Below are 20,335 nucleotides of genomic sequence, written 5' to 3'. Positions count from 1 at the left end.
ACAAGCGATGGTATAACATCATGGCATTACAAAACTTTGAGCATTTTAAAAATTACCAACTTTCCTGCCTTTCTGTCATCACTTGTTTCATTTATTTGCATTTTACAGTGCTGAAAAATCAAGCTTCCATTCGCAGAGGGAAGTTCTTAACATTATGCACGCTCAAATTTTTGAAACCAGAGAGACACTGTTTGAGATTATCCAAGGGAAGACTTATTTCAAGCACCTCTACGAATGTTTGTCTTCATTCTGGTATCCTGTTTGCACATTTAGCAGTTTCTAGTTGAGTCAAGATTTCAAGTATATCTTTTTATATTTAGAAATCTATTTAAATAAAAATAAATAGTGGCTTTTCTGGAGTTAAGAGGTGCAGTAAGTCAAGGATGGGAACTAGTTTCCAAATTCCAGGTTGAATTTTGCAACTCCGAAAAACACAGTTGTAAACTTGCCTGTAAGTAAAATGAGCACTACCAGAGGTTAATAAATAAATAATTAAAATGGAAAAAAAAAAAAAACACCACCACCCTAAGAGAAAAATACTTCCACCATAGCCTAATCTCTTAATGTTCAGCGAGTCTAAACTTTTTTATTCCGTTCCCATGAACTGAGAGAAGGAAAGTGTCTCTAATCCAGTGTAAGTGCTTACATCAATCTGTAACAGGACATGGACATTCAAAAGAAAACCATCATCTGTTTCTCAAAAGAATGATCATTAGTGCCTTCGACTTTAAGTGTCTAAAGGTATTGGTGATCTAAGCAAATCTGAACATTGTCAGATTTTATATTCTTGCTTAAACAACAGTAAATGTATGAAACAGAGCAGTATTTAAATATTTAACACTTTATCCACTAACAGGAGAATTGATTACTTTTCTTTTTTTTTCTGACTGACTAATCATACATATTTAAGCTGTCTTCAAATACAGCTTTAAAAATTCAAAATCAGAAAATAGTGGAACTACAGAATACGGTAAGTAAGGAAATTTCCCAGTGACACTGTAAACAAACATTTAAGTACCTACATACCTACGCATAGGACCAAATGCAAGTTACTGAGGAGGAAAATGAAGAAAAACATACTCAATTTTTAATTAAGGTTTTGTGGGGTGGGAGGAATTGTTTCCTTTAAAAGAAAGGAACTGAAGCTCTAAAACAATGGCAAAGTTGAGCCTTAGGCATCTAAATAATTACCTTCAGTTTTCAAGGCTCAGTCCTCTGTCTATAAAGAAAACTGCAGTGTACTTAGGGGGGAAAAAAAAGCCAACAACTATAAAAAACACTTTGTAGACATTTAAGTTTAGGTCTTCCATGAGAAATTTCTTTAACTTAAATGGAAGAATATAACATTTAATGCTTTCCATATATAAAAGCACAAACGCCACATGACAAACCAGGTACTTTCCCCTGCATTGCAGGAACCAAAGGTCACTCTGTTGGCTGCATCTGATAAACTCTAAAGCAATCCAGGAGTCTTGCTCCTTCTAGGAGTCCGGAAGCACCAGACAAACTGATTTGCTCCTTCCTGTTTCAGAAAATTAAAAATCTCACTTATACTCAGAGGAGTCTAAAAAGCTCCAACAAAAAGGCCTTGCAACGTGCTTAACCAAAGCCAGAAGCTTGTCAAAACCGAGTGCGAGTAGGACAAGACAGAAGGAATTAAAACCTTCTCCTGATTCCTGACGAAGAAGCAACAAACATGCGCTTGAACTTGTCAGTGAGTGTTTTTGTAACTTTGGTGAGGAATCTGCACTTTGGTGAGGAATCAGCAAAACGCTGGGGTTTGCTGTAGCAAATAACAGGTGTGTGAGACGCGGGGATCTGCCAAGGAAAACAGTACAAAAGCGTGTTGCTTGTGTTGCAAGGAATATAAATGCTGATCAATGTAATCATCTCCACACACGGCCCAGAAAGAATCGTATCTGAAGGAAGGCTAACATTAAACTCTGCTGTGCTATACCTCTGCACTGTGAAGAGCACAACCTTACGTTAAATCTGCTCAATATTTCTATTAAGACAGTGGACTTCCCTGGAGACGAACCCTCAAATTTAATATTTAACAGCATTTACTCTCTTGTTGGAATTTTAGGAAAAATTCCCAGCATCCAACTGCATTTCTCACATTACATCCCACTGGACTCCATGAATCGCAACTACACGTAGGTAATTTTCACAGGCACAGTTTGCGTGTTGTCATTTTCTCAGACCACGAAGGGACAGCCACTAAGCCATACACTGTCACATTCCATGTTTCACAACTTCCTGATTACCTAAAAAAACCCTTTACAAATCAAGTGATACCTGTTGAACAGAACGGACTATATTCAATATGTTCGTATTCTGCTGAAAAAAATGTGGAGAAGCAAAGAACAAGAGGAAATAGGAACAGTACAGGTTCCTTCTCTAAGGTTACTGCAGACTAGGGATCTGCTGAGTCAAAAGTGATTCGGTGAAAATGTGCATCACATATTACTACTGCAAAGCTTTCATAACCATCCTTACCGAATTACTTGTAGCCATAATTAATCATCTAAAAAACATCAAATCCAACTAACATCTACACCTGCCTTTTATTTTAAATGTCTCTTTTTAAAAGAGTGGAGAGGTATGGAAAGCTGGTTTAACAAGCACAGTGAACCCATTGTTTATGGCCTCTATAAACATGGCTTAGTAAGAATTACTGACTTAATCAGAGAGAACTTATCTCCTGGTGAAAAGAGCACTTTAAATTTCAGAAATGGCACCTTTACTGTGAAAATCTCTTAACTTTTCAAACAAACTCCAGGGGGCCTTAAACACCAGGTCCGTAAATAAGCAGCAGTTAGTGCGTCTGTCCTGCTCGCAAGCAGCCAAACACTTGAAGTAATTTAAATGTTTTATGTGAAAGTTCGCAAAAACATGGAGAAACTATATTCTAATAGAAATATGAAAGGATGCTCCTCTGTCTCACTCAGATCACACACCAGAAGCTATATTCATCAATAACACACCAGTTTATAGTACACGTTACATGTCTAGCATTGGCAGTTTTGCATTTCCTGCCATAAAAAACCCAAACTTAAGTTAAACTTCTTTCAGATGAACAATTTTATTGAATAGTTCATTTTAAAAGAAAAGAAACAGACACACATCACTCTCCTCCCCTCCCTGAAAAACAAGTTTGCATAAATTCATGGCTAAATTAGTGCCAAAACATAAACCAAGTTGATCATAGGTTTCATAATCAGATACAAATGCGATCAACATATTAAAAAATGGTGTAACAGAAAAAATAAAATGTACCTTCCACTAATTCTTTCAGAAAGGTAAAACTCTTAACATAAACTAACATTTTTAGTAGCTAGTTTGTACATTATATTTGAGATTATGATGAAAGTATGATTCACAACAAGTCTAAAATCCATTTGCTTAATGGCTTGTCTCTACTTAGTTAATAGTTTCCATTTATTTTCTTAAGAAAAACACCACAACACTGCAGACAACAATGTGTCAATCTGGCTGCCAGAAGCAGGAAAGGCAACGGATATAAAATTTTATTATTTCATGCCCCAACAGCAGCCAGAAGGACTTAATGAAATCACCCTTAGATTTACAATCTGAAATAGCTATTCAACAGACAAATCTGGTTAAGCTGGATGTGCCCCCTGACCTCGCAGCCCTTTGATCTGGGCACAGCAGGTGGGCTGCCGCCCCCTCCCGCGCATCTCCCGCTCTTCCGCCCATCTCCCAACTTGACGTGCAGCCCCTGATCCTGTACAGGTGATTCTCCAGATCCTTATCACAGGCAGCTGCTGCCAGCCGAGTGACAACATCTCTGCTGCTGGGCTCACACTACTGTACCACAGAAGACAAACCTATGCTGACTGGTAAGTCTAGTTGGTACTGCAGGATTTGTCTTAAAACTTACCCCTCAAATATCCCCACACAGAGAGTCTCTTCTTAAATTACGGTTATTATTTTTATTTTTCCAGTAATTGGATAAAAGACAATTCAGTTTGTCACATTTTAAAATGCATTTTCATCAATACTCATGAAAGCATGTACAGCCATATTATTAATATTTGTGAGGGACTAAATTACATTTAGGTTTTTTAAGATCTGGATTTAAGTACATATATATAACCCCTTCATTTAAACCCTGTAAAAAGGCTGCACTTCTTCAGTTACAGCTAGAAAAGGCAGTGATTTACTAAGTATGAATGGATAGAAAAAGCTAAATATTACTCCTCACCTCAATCAAAAAACAGAATTAACAATTAACACCACCACTGGAAGGGGCCAGCAGTCAATGAATTCTCGGGCTGTCTTCTGCAGCGAGGGGAAGCCACGTGGCACTGTCAGGACCAAGCCCAAGCTGATGTAACCCGCTTTGGAGTTCGCTAGCTCAGACCCTGGGCATGCTAACTGGCATGTTATCAGACTGGCTCACAAACAGAGCATCCTCACGCCTACCTGAAAAAGATCACTAAATATGCAAAAAAAGTGCTTCCAGAGGATGTGCATGGGGTTCAGAGCACTGGGCACACAGCTTTCCAGTCACCTGTCTGCTTAAGGAAGAGGCCATCGACATTACACGAGATCAGCTGCCGTCTCCTACCATGTTAAACACACTACGAATTTCAGTGAGCCTTCTTTTCCTAACGTGAACATATTTCGTTACAACAGGTTAAAATAAAACAAAAATCTACTCATACGCACAATTGTCCTTTATGCTTCGGAAAAAATGTTAGAAAAATCATTCTGAGAAATGCAATGTGAAGTTTCACACACAAATTCATTCTAGATAAACTTGCAAGAATTAAAATTCTGAGGTCCCAGAAAAAGTCCTTGAGTGACTGAAATATTAGAAAGAAAAAAAGTATAAGCAGTATTTTCTAACCATTAACTTTACCTCCAAAGGGTGGCTTTGTGCCCAGAATCAAGCATGACTAGGGTGGGCATTATTGTTACCGGAATGACTGGAAGCCTGGCACAGAAGAGCGTACTGCCCGCAGCTCAGTAGCTGACGGCTGAACAGAGCTATCCCCAGTGGTTAACCCAAACCACATGTGCCTGATTCCAGGAGGCAGTCTGCTGGGTCAAGGGCATTCCTCTTCCATCAGCGCCATCACACTAACAACCTTTGCTGCAGAAGCAGTCGCTGAAACAATCGTTTCCTATGACAAAACATAAGGCTGCCAGCTAAGTCTGACACCACTTCCAACACCAAGGTCAATTTAACATAATTTGAACACTGCAATCACATACAGTACGTAGGTAGAAAACAAAACAAGATTATGAAAGGCAAGTGTTCATTTGATAGAGTTTAATTTTCCTATCTCATTGTTTATCAGTACTAAGTACTTATCTTCATCTAATATGAATTCAATTAGTTCTGTAAGCATGTTCCATTATTCATGTGATAGCTCCAGCCTTGCTTACCCAACAGCTTATAAACTTTTAGCCTTCTTTGAAGTCACTTTATGGATTGCTAAATGGAAATCTTATAAAGAATGACTAACTAGCTGATGATAGAAAAGCTGAAAAATAAGAGCACAAAACACAGCTCTATTTTCTACCAAGATTTTCACTCATAAATCAGTTGGAGCCCTCTGACCTATAACAGGAGATTATCTTATCTCACTGGAGAACATTTCAGTCACAGCAAATTAGATTTAACAGTCAATGGATATGCTTGATATTTTAATCATAAGAAAAATTTGTCATTTTCCATTAAAATAACTGCTCCTTCTACAGAGACCCCCGTGTAACATGGGAAACTGCAAACTAACTTTAAAATACACAATCATTTGGAATAAAAAAAAAATTTTAAAAAGTATTTCGAGGTGAGAGAGAGGGTGTATTTTGTTTTAAAGCATTAATATTTTTGCTGTATTTCTTCAAGAGGATCCATTCCAAGATAGAAACAGCAAAAAGCCACAGAAACAACACTAAAGCTAGAAAATTATTTTTTCCCTGCACTCCAAATTCACCCTCCCCTTGATACCACAACATTCTCTGTGCAAGTTCAGGCTTCCACAAACATTTACGCAACAACGACAAATTCTGCACTGGGAGCTGCTGGAGCAGAACCGTGAGCATCTATCTAACTGCAATTACTCCCATGGGCTCTACGGGAGATAAAGAGTCCACCTGGCTTAACCTGAATAGAGGAGTGGGGAATTAATCCCTTATCCTGAAACCAGAACATGTGGATTAACAAAACACTTCTGAAGATCTATTTGCTGAAGTTTCAGCATTTAATGAAAAATGAATACTGAATAATGAGAGTAGTTTTTACTTACAGTTCATAAAATTATTCTGATATGGAAAAATCAATCCATTGTGTTTTTAAAATACACAACTGCTAAATAACAACGAAAAAATGCTGTTGCTACGTTGTTATTCTAACAAATAAAACATACAATTTTGTACCTACATATGAAGAAAAGTACAAAGATAGTAAGCTTTCAGCGTCAAAAATGGGCAACGAGGTAAACTAGGAATTGTCTAGCTCGCTTGCCAAGCGTCACCTTTCCTTTGCCCAAGGCAAAGGGAAAGCAGGCAGTACTTGCCAACAGACAGATACAATAGCCCACTCTGTGATTTGATTTTATTTTTCAGTGGAAAAAGTTAGCTGGAAGACACATTTCTGTCTGGAAGTATTCAATTTATGCTTAAGAGCAGAGGGAGGAGAGAAGACAGTTTGGTTTATTTATTTCATTTATTTCATACGGCACTTGGAATGACTGTACTTTGCCAAAGTCTGTGTTCCAGAATCTCTGGCTATTCAAAAGCCATACTGGATTTAGTACTAAACAGATTTTTTCACAAGTTACTAAAATGGATGAAAATTGGCTTCTCCAAGAACAACTCCTTTTTCTGAGTTTTTACAGATGGAGTTTGGAAGGGCTACAGAGCCCTGCAAGCTGAGAAACTGAGACAAAGGGAGAGGTACTGGGTTTACGTAGCAAGGTAGCAGTGAGACATCACGCAAAGCAACTCCAAGGTGTAATTCTTAATTTTTTTTTTTCTATACCCATTGCCAGGCTAACCACATAGCTCTTTGTGAGAAAAAATCTTTGTGAAAGCTGGCAAGTATTGTTTTGAGATATTATCCCATGCTCTACCAAGTCTCTTCCTTCTTTTTCAAACTGATGAGATGCCATAGTAAGCACGGCAATGATTACCTGGTACAGATACGGGGCAGAACATGTCTTGATCAATATGAAAAATACATGCTAGACTATTTCTTCCTAGATATTACTTCAGTCCTGTCTATGCAGTATTCAAGGAGAACTATCAGAAACCCCTCTAACATAAGCATATGATCTGCACACAAACGTACATGTTGACTTTTAAAATAATTGCTTATTCACTAACACATTGTGCTGCAATTCTGTACTTTATTTAGCAATATAAAGGGCATTAAAAAATCATCTGTACCCAGAATGGTAAGGAAAAGAAAGGAAAAAAGGTCGTGCATATTCCATCTAGCTTCTCACAAAAAAAAAAAAAAAAAAGTGACTTCTAAAATTACTTCAGATGAACACGGGAAAAAGGCAGAAGTTGCACAGCACACTAGTGTAAGTTTTAACACACAGAGAGGATCGTTACTACACACGCAGGCCCTGGTGAAAGGATATCCTTGATCCACGTTTCCAGAGAAATTACCCATTTTTATGGCCAATATAAGAACAAATACTCTGGTAATACACATTACTTTACGTGATGTACAACTCAGCTTTGTCAATGGTTATGTGTTCCCCACACTAAGCCCAAGTTTCCACATGCAGGTACCCAAATCAGAGACACAAGCCAATTAACTTCCCAGGGCAGTTCCAACTCCCACCCGTGCACGCTGCCTGCTCATTTAGGAGCCGACAGAGAGGCCGTGCTCTCCGGGCAGGAACACCCTTCCTCACGGAGCTCACACGCTGGTCGGGCTTCCTGTGTTCCGGGGCACAGCTCGTAAGGACTGGGATTTTCACAGGGATCTAAATTAATAGCTTATGTTGTCCTCCAGATACTTTGAGGAAATTCATCAACTGTTCACCAGTACTGGAAGCAAAAGCAAATGTGCCACTTCCACTTTTAGAGTTTTTAAAAGTCACAGGAATTACTCTGAATTGTTTATACGTGCAGCTTTCTGCGAGGGCTGGTTTTCTGCCAGCTTTGTGTTAACATTAACAGCAAGTTCCTTCTTTTCAGATCTTTTGAACATTAAAAAAATTACAATCTGTCTGCAAAAGCCTAAAAGAGAACTGTAACTGTCAACGTTTTGGTTTAATATCGGCTCTGCCGTTGTGAATGCAGAGTCAAACCGAGGCAGTAAACGGATGAAATGAAGCAGGAGGACGGCGAGAGGACACAACGCGAGCCCGTCACTGACGGCTGGGCTGCAAACAGAAAGCGTGCCGAGAGAGCAAGGCACCGCACACGGCTCCCCTAGGGTTTAACACGATCGTGTGTGCTTAGCTTCAGTTCTCTCAGCACTCCCGAATTAACAGCATTATTTCATTTTTAAGCATATGAATGGACGTGTAATTGCTTGCAGAATTTGGCTCGTAAAACCATATATAGTTTCAGAAACGGTGAGAAAGACTTACCTCCATCAAACTCAAATGTATTCCGATGAGGTAGGGCATTGGGGCACTGCAAAGAGGAAAGAAAACTGGCTTTACATTCTCATAACGCTGGATTAACACATGTGACTTATAAAATTAGCTACAGGAAAATACCAGGATACTGGATTAGATTTTGCTTAAAAAAAATAATGATATATGAACAAACCACATGTGAACAAAATTTTACTCTGTATTTGAAAGACTTTTTTATTATGCAATATCCTTTCACTGCTCTAAGACTTCAATTTTTCTTGACATCAGAATTTCTCCCTGACAAGCTTAAGACAGGAACACACAGACAGCTATTAAATATATCCATAACATTGGGGACTTTATTAAAAAAAAAAAACAAAAAAAATGTGCTATTACAATTTAAAAAAAAATACCTAGACTTTTTCTAAGCGTATTCTTTAGAAAAATTGATCCTGTTATAGTGTTAAGTGGTTAATTTATATTAAATGTATCACCCAGTACTGCAAGTTTCAAATCTTTAGAATATGGGTCCAGACACATTTTAAATAATTTATTTTTAACTGTAAATCTTGAAATGTTTACATTTATAAAAGAAAAATATAAAAATTACTTTTCAGAGGATTATGATTAACTCCAGAGTTACTGGGATACCTGCCGATACCATTATTCCCTTTGGAACACGGAACTTTAATACACCAAGAGGCTCTTAGGCCAGATTTGTAGCCTCAAACATGGGTGTGACACTTCTGTTATCAAACAGAATGCTACCATTTAAGAGAAAGATGTATCTTTTCCGTCTCCTCTTCACGACGTGAGCAAACACCAACATGGACTATGTAACGCAAGAAGAATGCTGAATGACAGTTGCCTGTTTGGGTGCACAGTATTTCTAATATTAAGCTTAGTACAGGACTCCCACTCAGCTAAGCAGAGCAAGCTTCTATTTGCGCTGCTTATTAGAACACATCCAAGAGGATGCCAAAGCTGCTAATTGCAAATATGGCATACACTGCCTGTTAAATGGAAAGCACGCAGACAGACACAACTTTTAAAATAGAGCCTTCATTTCATTTTGGATACAGAAGCTCAAAGAGCTCATTTTCAATTTCAGAAGAAAAAATGAGAGAAATGTCACTGTACTGCCTTGGATTAAAATATCTTCCACGCTGATTTTATAAAGCGGGCCTACTGCTCAGTAAGAGAAGTACAGTGCTGAAAAAACTACTGCAAGACATCAGACAGCAAAAATCATTCTGCTTCTCATGTTCATGATAAATACCTTTATAAAATATATTTACTGATATGCATATTAATATATATTGATATAGCCCCTCAAACCGCTACTCTGTTGGATGCTGTACGAAGATGGAAACAACCTCTCTATTAGACATTCTACATGAAAACACTTTTTTTCTTTCTGAAGACATTAAACACATATAACTTCAAAAATCTTCCAAGTTCACTGGTAGAATACCAAAGTGCCATGCATCCCACTGCGTTCCAGTTTTCCGAACTGCCTCGCCTGGCGAGAACAGCCCTGCCAGGCTTTCCCCAGCACGGCACCCAAGGGCAGACAGCCCAGAGGGACCGTACAATCCGAAACTAACTTGGTCCAAATCCTGAACGCTCTGCTTCCTTGGGAATTCCACAGATGAGAACCAGAACCAGCATGCAAGTTCCTGGATAGGCATTTTACCATACAACGTGATACACACTTATTACATATGGATTGCTGCTCAACTGAGGAGTGTTTTTATTTGTCATTTTGCATGTTTTATTTGCAACAAACGCTATCTCTTTCACCCACATCTCTTCATTTCCAATGGCCACATTCCAGGAACAAGAAAATACCCAGTGATTTTATATTCAAAGTATAAACCATTGGTTTAGCTGCCAGCTGCACAAATGCTCAGCTTCCCTGCGCGCCTGGCTGTGCCGCTCACGACTCCTCCCGTACGCGCTGAAATGAGTGTGTTTCTAATTAAGTAGTTTCATGAACACGACAGCTTCAATCTCAAAAATACAAAGTCTGAACCTCGGCAGGAAGCCTTACGACTGCAAATGTCTCATCTAGTGGAACCCTGGCTAACGTAATGAAAGGAAGCAGGAAGAGTGCGGTATTCCAGAAAGCCAGCCATTTATTAACGTGTCCAAAAGTGGGGTCTGTCACCAAGCACAGGAAAATTTGAACCTCTACAAGTTAATTAAATGTATCATGTTCATCTTTGAATGCTCCAGTTTGTCAACAAGAGAATAAGAATGCCCAAGCCCTTAAACTCATGCACCCCAGTAGGATTTTAAGGAATTACAGGAAAGATATGGCTTAAGATATATGGATCAGCTTTGGGTTTTGACGGTGCATTTGTGTGAAATTTGTTTATTCAAAACTCCTTTCAAATAACCATTACTGTTCATCACCCAAACGTGGACCTTAAAGTGTTTCCTTCATGGACAACAAAAATCAAAATTACCTGAATACCTATTTTATCAAAATTCATTTTGTTGGTCAGAACTGACACTGTAGTTCAATGACACATGAACAGCAAAGCAAAAGCAAAGACATTTTAAGGATAATTCACCATAACAGCTCCTTATATTCCCAAAAGTTTAACCAAGCAAACATCATAAATAACCTCAATAAAAATATAATTCTAGTAAAGAGCATAAATATTTCCCATAAAGTCTACCAGAGATATTTTATTCTTCTGTCATCACACACCAATCTGACTGAAAAGGAAACACATCTAAAAGTAAATGCTGAGGTTCATGTCAGGCTTCGTCAGTTGCTTTTATCAGCGTTTTTCTGTATCATGTGTTAACCACACGCCGTTACTTAAACACCCAGTAACACCACACACTACCAGCCTGTGCAGCCGAACGCTGCGTGCCCCCTCTGCCCCACTCAGAGCATGCTGTACCAGTTCTTCCTAACTGCTACCCAGGCCCTGAGACGCGAAACGCTCCAGCAGTTTTTATATTTGGTCAGGTTAGATGTGCATTTCCAAGACCTTCAAGTGAACTTCAGGAAGACACATCGCTGGTATAAACAGGAGGCACACTCTGCACAACTTTTAATCATTCTGGGATCCATGACAGGTTACAGACTGCCCTTCGACTAGTCTTTACCTGCTGCTTGGCACTTCATCAGTCCTGGGCTTCTTACAACCACAGCTACAATTACTCAGAGTTGTTTGATGGCAGCCAATATCCATTACGTGCGAAATTAAGAAATATCCATGTCTACTGCGCATATTTACTGCTTAGACAAAATGCCTGCCTGAGTCTTTTGGAACAAAGAGAAAAGTTATTCCTCCTCTTGTACTACACTGGTTCCCAATGCAATCAGTGTTTTTTATAATCAAATGAGTTCTACAGGTAAATAGGACATCATTAAACTAGCAATGCATAAGCAGGAATATGGGTATTGTGGACTTAATGCCTATATATTGCCTATATACAACTGCATTTTTACAATTTCTTTAATTCTTTTCCTTAAGCTAACTAGAGATCTCTTAATTGTGCTGCCAAAAAGTGGGCAACTATTAATGGAAGAGAAGCATGTGAAACAGAGGGACATTTCCTCTCAAGTGAAAAAACCCCACCCTAAAAGATACTGCAATTCATCAGAAAAAGTAACACAAACCCCAAGGATCTCAGAAAGGTTCATCATTTGCAGTCGCACAGGACTTGCACCATTTTGCTTCATTGTTCCAGGAAAACTGATTAGGTTTACTAAGTTCATGTCCTGATATACAGATACTGAGCTAATCTGTGGCTCTGTCACACCAGTAGTACTTCACTCTCCACGGCAGTCTCCTGATTTCTCTTCAGATTACTCATTGAAATGCAACAGAATTCAATCCGAAATTTATTGGGGTAATTGATGCAAATTAGAAACTTGACTGCATAAATTGGAATGATGCAGAAAACACACAGCTAGGAAAACCAGAAGAGCAGCTACAAGAGCTTTGAGTGAGTACCCAGATGTAGCAGGGTAAATGAAAATGCCTACCGAGGGGCTCGCGGGGAAGGAATCATTGTTTGCCGAGCAGCAGGAGTACTCGCCCTCCAGTTACCCCTTCCACCTACTTAGGGGAGCACATTGAACTATATGCAGATTTGGAAAACAGGAGAAAGGGAGTGAAAAAGGGAAAACTGCACCAATAGCAACGTTTGTTCGGCAGCTGTGCCCGGGTGCTCTAAGACGGTGGCTCTCAGAATATATTAATGCTGGCCGCTAAGCAGTCTATCTGAGATAAAAGACTGTTTTAATCACCCTGGAAAATATACTGTTGCTTCTGGTAAAAGCCCACAGAATAACCCCAGCGACAATGCTCCGGGACTCGGAGAGCATACTAGGCTGTGTTAGCAGGTCAAAGACAGGCTTTTCTTCCAGGCTAATTTTAAACACAGACACAGAGAGCAAAAAGGAAGAAAACAGACACAGTGGGAAGGTTTTTATGGCACGTGAAAAACAAACTGGAAGTAGCAGTGAGGAAAATTAACAGACTGTTTCTTTTACATCAAGAAATGTTTAAATTCCCAACAACAAAATAGATGGACAAGATCTGGCCAACATTAAGTAGTTGTATGTTGGCTACTGATGCTTGTGGCAGTATCTCATTAACCAGCACTTTTGGCACCTGCTGGCACATACTTAAAAAAAAAAAAAACCAAAAAAAAAAAACCAGCAGCGCTTCATATATTTCCTCTGTTGTTCTGTATTCAAAGCAACAAGCAATTGCACATTAAGGTGTGAAATCTAATGGTAAGATTCCAACCGATTCCTAGTCTCCTCTACCCAAAATAGTTCTCTGGGCTGAAAATATATCACTCGTACCTAACTAAAAAATAAAAGTAAAGGACAGCACTCTTCCCCTTGCTTGCCCTCCCGCCCACCCCGCCCTCAATTAATCTGAATGACAGGGATCAGAGGACTGCAGTCACTCCAGATGTACACGTACACCACCACCAGTTCTGGCCCAGCATCCCCCGTACAAAGAGCAAGCGTATTGAGAACAAACATTTGGAAGATTTTGAAGTTTTCTTTATATGAAAAGTTTCCACTGCAACTTAAACGATTAAAAGCAAATAATCACAGGTGGAATATACTATTTTCAAAAACTTTCAAAGATCGGGAGTAGCACACTCTATCTACCCTTCTGTGACTTTCAAGAGAGTAAAAGACTCAAAAGCATCATACAGCACAGTCAGTACATGGCCAGCCAACTGAATGAACGTGGTATTTTGTGTTCCTAAGAACTGAAGAATTCTCATTACTATAAATTTGGTTTCTATTTCAGCTCTTTAAAATCCTTTTGTCAGATTTGCAACAGAAATAACCAGGTAATAATTAAAATTAAACTTTTCTATTTTAAATAATTTCAGGTCATTTCCCTTAGGAGGCAGCCACTAACAAGCAATAATACTGCCTTAAAGCAGAGAGCACGGGGCTGATTTCTAAGTCTTCCTAGGGAAAACCGATGTCTCTAAGTTCACATGGCTACAAAACAGGTGGACTCTATTTTAAGAAATATATTTATGGCCCATAAATTGTTGCTAAACTGACTTATTCAAACAATTACAGTGTGCGTAGCTGCCTCTCCAATTAAAGTTCATCTCTGGCTATGGTAATCAGTTGTTGTATTCGTGAGCATGCAATTACAATCTGCCTAATAATTACACATCTTTGAATTATACTTTTCACACACTAGCTGGCTCATTCGTTATATGGACAGGGTGTTACACCATGAAAGAATTCATTCAGTAGAGCTCAATGACTTGTGTCTTTATTTCCTCGGCTACACTGCCCAAGTGTTTGCTTTCTGCACACCTCTGCTCCCAGCCGCGGGATCCGGGCTCAGCCCCTTTTACCACGTCTTTGTCAGAAAGTCGATGAATACCTAATCTTCAACCCCAGCGTAAAAGGCTCTTGCGGTCCACAGGGTTGTCCTGAGAACTCCTAGTAGCGCGTACCTGCAGGAAAAGCCGGCAGCAGCAGCCTCCACGTGTTAATTACCCGCGCGCAGGGCTTTGTGCAGCCAAAGGGCACCCGCTGGCAGTGCAAATGACTGGAGCCTGCCCTTCCTGGGAGCCAGTAAATGGAAGGTTCATTGCTACAGGAGATAATAGTTTTTAGATTCCCTTCTGTGTATCCTTGACAGAGCCACATACTTAACATTTAAATCATCTGCAGAGGAACAAGCTTCCTTTAAAATTACACGTTTCAGTTCCTAGCACCTCACTTAAAAATGCTAGTTATCCCTGCTGGCTCCCTACTCTTGCCTAAATGCAGAGGAAAGTCACTCAGAACACTGTTACTCTTAAAAACCAGCCAACCTCCATGCTAAGAGCCACACTTAAGATACGGTATTGTACGACATGGTAAGTTTAAGTTTGTTTTTTTCTGAAAACGACTTTTTAAAATGCTAGGGGGCAGAGGGAGGCTGTTCATGTTTTCAGCCGTGCCCAAAAGTGCATTAAGCACCACACTCCCACAAACATTTCCGCTGCTCTGGGAGCCCAGAAGGCCAGCCAGCAGAGCTCAACAGTAAAGACAAAGGCATGGAGCCCCGCAGCCCTTTCTGTGTCTGAGCAGCAGCAGGCCCACCTTTTCCTCGTGCTCTCCTTTCACTTCCAAGCCTGGAGCAGCCTCTCGCCAGCCTTTACATCCCTCAGTTTAACTCCAGCCAAGCTTTGGCCTGCCTAATTCCAGTCCTGCGTGCCCAGGCAACAATTCCATTAACTCTCTAACAGGGCTTGAAAGTTCAACTTCTCTAGGAAGCCTCAGGCAAGGCCACTCTTCCCGGGCAAACCTCATTTCCCTGCTACGTACACAGAGGGAAGAACAAAAAATGGGCACGTCACACACATGAAGCGTAGGAAGCAGCAACTAACAGCTGAGCAACTAAAGCAGCAGCATCTTAAACTTCCTCTGTTAATGACTCAGAATGCTCGTCCACTGTCCCTGTGCACAGCAAACGGGAGAGACGACGTTACGGCTGACTAGGCTCAACTTTTTGACTTTGCACTAGAAAAGAAAGTAAAAACTGGGAGAGTGCTTGAGGGGCACTGTAGACAGGCTCTGCATTATTAGCCAGAGTCCAGACATACGCTGACTGACGCACCAGCCTGGGGACTCGCACAGGGAACGAGCAGGCCACCTGGAGAGCGCGGAATCACAGCGCAGGTGGGCAGGAGCCTCAGGAAGGCAGCTGCTCCGAGCTCCTGGTCAAAACAGGGCCAGCTTTGACATTATATAAGGTTGCTCATGGGCTGTACCAACATTTGTCACATCATGATAGTGAATAAGTTTTTTAAACATTTGTATTCATTCCCCTAAAGAAGGTAAATACCATGTTCTAAACACACGCTGACAGAAAAAGACCACAACAGGAAAATTAATAGCTTTCCTCCCAACCCCCAGTAGAAGTCCAGGAAAGCAGAAAAATGAGAGTAGCTTCTCCACTGCATCCTCTACTTAATTCCAATTTTAACATTTAACACAGACCTGCTGGAAACAGATTTTAATTACAAAATATCTAAGCTGCAGCATTGCACAGTAACCACTTATATTTGGAGTACTTCAGCATACGGACAGAAAACTCTATCTTGCCATGAAAATTATTTTTTTATTTACTTACAAGGTTGGTTGTTTCCTTAATATGTCTATGTATTTTTAGAGTAACAATTGCATCATAGAAGACTTAAGACTTACTATATGTGAAAACTGTTGTGAATCTAAGTGACATACACAATACACACACACAGAGATAGCCTTACCAACAGTAGTCCAGGAGATGTGGGGGCAGAACAGGAATGTAAACGTGCTGCCAGAACATCGGGTAGAGCATCGCTGCAGACCCATGAATGCAGGCAGTTAACTGAAAAAGACAGGAAAACAGGATCATAAATAAGACACAAACCGAGCTTAGAAAGGTAAGGTTAGAAGGAAAAAAGCGAAGAATCAATTCTGCTTCCATATCCACGTGCTTTATTGCAAAATACACAGTGCTCTTGTTAAAACAGGGGTACTGGTGGGTGAGGTACAACTGGTGTATGCTGGTTGTCTTCTGACCGGCTTTGTAAACAGCTGAGAACATGACGCATACAACAACCAAACCCTGAAAAGAACACCCAGTGTTCTACAAAACAATGGAAACATGGAAATGAAAACACAAAGGGAACTAAAAAAGAGTAAAGGCAAATCCCCCAACCCAATGCGTATATCCATTAAATACCATAAACCCCATTGAAATCATAGCACAAACTGACAAAAGATCCGAGCTCAGGAAGGTACAACGTGAGTGGCATAAGATTCTTAAGAATGTATCACACTAAACTCAGTGATTTAATTTTTATTATTTAAAAGGGATTTTTATCTAATTGCCCTGCACCGAATTGTTTGATTCATTGAATTTCTCAGTTCTATTTTTTAAAACTCATTCAGAATAGTTTTGATGTTGGCAGATACTGAACGAAAAAGATCACATAGAGCAAATACAAATGCCAGTCAAGCCGTGGGGAGAATCCTCACAGAGCTTTGGAGGAAATTACGTCTCTCAATCCCATTTCAAACAATAATTAATAATTTGGAAAAGAAGATAAGCAGGATTCACTAAGGATATTAAAATGGCGAAGGCGGTAATCCTCAATAAGGAAATCTCAGCCAAAGCTAGAGTCAAAATACCCTAAGAGGAGGCTATGAACACACACACACAACTTGGGAAAAGAGAAAATAAATAAAGAAGTCAACACTCATACAGACAGACACATACAAGGAAAAGACTGAGAGGTGCCAGGCAATCACACCCACCCTGACAGTGCTGCGCAGTTTAGTGTCTTGTAATCCCAAATGGGACCCCGTGAGCGCACCACAACGCGCTTCACTTGTGAGACACTTTGAAACCAATACCAACAAACGCCTGCCAGTTATTCGAAGGTACGATGAAATCTAGCGTACAATGCTTGTCTGGACAACAGCAAGGAGGGAGAACACCGCTTCCAAATACCAAAAAGACAAATTCTAAGGACTTGTGGTAGCCTAAAGTTGTGTGAGACGAAACTAAGCAAAGACAAATCATGACATTAATCCTAATTCAGTTAGACATGGTGTAACCTTAAAAAAAAAAAGTAGATGACCCTCATTATTATTAATTTCCATTAAGACAGACTACTGAATTATATACCACTTCATAGGGAGCCCACGGCTGGTAAAGAACATGGTCTGCATGGGCTAACCCAGCCTCTGAAGGCTCCGTGCCAGGGCGAATCTGCTACAACTCTTCATGTAATTCCAACGCAATTTCTGTAAATAATAGAACTTGGGTTTTGGATTAAAATGCAGGTCCCCAGGCAAAAAGATTGCAGACACATATTTTACGTGTCAGTTTTAAGCCTCTGAACAAATCTTGGTGGGTGGATTTTTTCGGGGAATTACTGTGGTTCTCTGCAGTGTGGCTCAGAGAAGAACCACGGTGAGGTATCAGCTTCATGAGCAGGTGTTTTTCAAAAGCAGAAAAGTGACTATTAAGATGAATCAAAATATACTTAGCAATTACCCTCAAGAGGATCAGGCTCTCCTATGCTATGACAACTTCTTTAATAGCTTTGAAGAATTCAACATTGTTCAATCTTCCCTAGATTTTAAAAGATTTTTAAGATCTGAGGCATGATTTTTTTTTTTGCAAACGTCATATTGAAAAAAAATGAAAGCTATACAGTCAGTCCTCACCTCAGCACTGCTTGATTTGGCAGGTGTCAGAACAAGAGGCTCCACAAAGCTCAAAAGCATTCAGGTGCGGATAACGTGATTCCGTAAGTGAGAATATGCAAGAATTTAAACTAGATTTGAACCTCTGTCCTAAAGAAATCATGCCTTTGGAAGGAGACAAGGTACAGCAAGTATCTGAACAAGTACCCGGTCAGTCTCTCTCAATAAAAAAGCTCCTTATTAGCAGGGGGACATTATTTTACGGTCCATACAGGATGGAAATGTTAGATGTTGGGACACTAATTAAAGAAACAGTTAGAAACTACAAAATCTTCAATTTTTTCTGTATTTATCACTCATGAAGCACTATCCCATTATATTTCAACTTATCTTTCTATTATCACTACTGGAGAAGAGGCTCCTCTCTCATAGATTAGATGAAAGTATCGTGTAGTTCCAAAATACGCAGCAGAAAAAAAAGGGCATGCTTTCCCACTGTAGCTTTCCCTCTATATTCCTAAATCCTTTATGTTTTCTGTTTCTGTTCTCCAAATCAAAAAGATATCTGGAAAAAATAGTTTAAAAATTTAATTCTTACTTTAAAATGGCTTCTATGAGTATCAAACGGATTATTTCCTGGCCTTATTATATAACATGGTTGCCAGCGTACAGGAGTGAGCTTGGGAATCCAAGGAGGGCCCTTCCAAGCCCCCCTCCCATTGGTTTTAAAACTCAGCAAGAAAAGATTAAACAGCCATAATGCTCAACACTGCAGACATCTGAGCAGAACCTGTCACTTATTTTTGAGATGTACTCCCACCTTGCTATCTGGCATGAATTGAAATAACGTACTACCACGGGTAAGCACCAGCACCGTCCTTCAGCTCTGCTGAGAGAAGGGCTCATCAAACAGAAACAGCATATTTGCTGGAGACCTCACCTGATTAGCGACTGCCATACGGAAAACAAACACTTAATAATAAGGCAGCCGGAGAAATGCCCAACTGTCAAAACTCCAGGAATCCAGCATTTTGAAATAAGCTTAGTTCCGCTACCCCAGCTTGCTGCAGCTGGCTAGAGAATGCAAAAATATAGCGATGTAAGAAAGACACAGATCCACTAATTCACTTTTTGCAGTTTATATTTAATATTCTAAAAGTCTTATTTGAGTAAATTAGATCAATGGGACTGTGTCACACATATAAAAGTTACAAATGATGCTGAACTACCATAGGCCATTTTCCTCTCTCTCTACCGACGCATACGCACTGCAGTGTCGGAGATGCAGAACACGGCTCCAAAAGGGCAGCATATAGGAAAAACCGACCCCTTTTGAGTGTTTGTAAGATCACTTTTCTGCGTTACTCACGGCTAAAAACACAGTAGAAGGCCTAAGAGCGAGCTCCATCAGAATTCAGTGGTGAAAGCAGGGCTGTTGCAAAGGCTGCGCGTGAAGGCCCAGACCGCACCGGCAGGGTGTAGGACCGCAGCAGAGCCCTTGGGAAGGGAGAGCTGGCACATTTAAAACAGCAGTTGTAAGACTGCTGCAGAGCAAGAACCGTGCAAGCTCTCAGCTGTGTTCCATCACCAGGCTTGGTGAATGGCATTAGTCATATGCTGTATTTTCCTAAGGCCTGCCATTTCCTAACCCTCAGAGCCCTCAGGCACGTCAGAAACCAGCCGGGGAACTGGAGGCTGCGTATCAGAGCCTTCATTGACACAGAATAAGTGACACGGCAAGCTCTCAACTGCCAGGAACCAACGAGTATCCATTTCAGAATGGTATTTTTTGCTTTATACTAACACTCAAAAAAATAACAGAAAAATCACAAAGAAATTCACCGCAGTACGATGGACCCAAAGAGAAACATGACAGGAAGAAAGTCTTTGAAGAGTTATCGGGCTTTGCGTAAGCCACCCTTCTGTAACGAGAGACAACCTGCGGCTGCCCTTATCACAAAGGGTTAACACGCCTTGTTGCAGCAGGGTTGCATGGCTCCTTGTGATGCAAGAGAGAACACCGGAGCAAGGAAAGCTCCTGGTTCAT

The 20,335-nt window shown here is 40.2% G+C and overlaps 1 protein-coding gene across 5 annotated transcripts in view; it reads right to left on the bottom strand.

Annotated features, from left to right (window-relative positions):
* Positions 1-20,335, bottom strand: part of DENND1A (DENN domain containing 1A) — a 197,937-nt gene that overhangs the window by 78,812 nt on the left and 98,790 nt on the right. For all 5 annotated transcript variants that reach the window (XM_086763850.1, XM_086763854.1, XM_086763851.1 and 2 more), the window contains exons 10-11: positions 16,359-16,459; positions 8,586-8,631 (exon numbers count right to left, since the gene is read on the bottom strand). In XM_086763850.1, the coding sequence (XP_086619976.1) occupies positions 8,586-8,631; positions 16,359-16,459 (147 nt within the window). The remainder of the gene's footprint in view (positions 1-8,585; positions 8,632-16,358; positions 16,460-20,335) is intronic.

The sequence above is a fragment of the Chlamydotis macqueenii genome, chromosome 20, assembly GCF_036417535.1.
Source record: "Chlamydotis macqueenii isolate bChlMac1 chromosome 20, bChlMac1.mat, whole genome shotgun sequence".
NCBI lineage: Eukaryota > Metazoa > Chordata > Aves > Otidiformes > Otididae > Chlamydotis > Chlamydotis macqueenii.
This window is presented reverse-complemented; position numbering and strand designations above follow the sequence as displayed.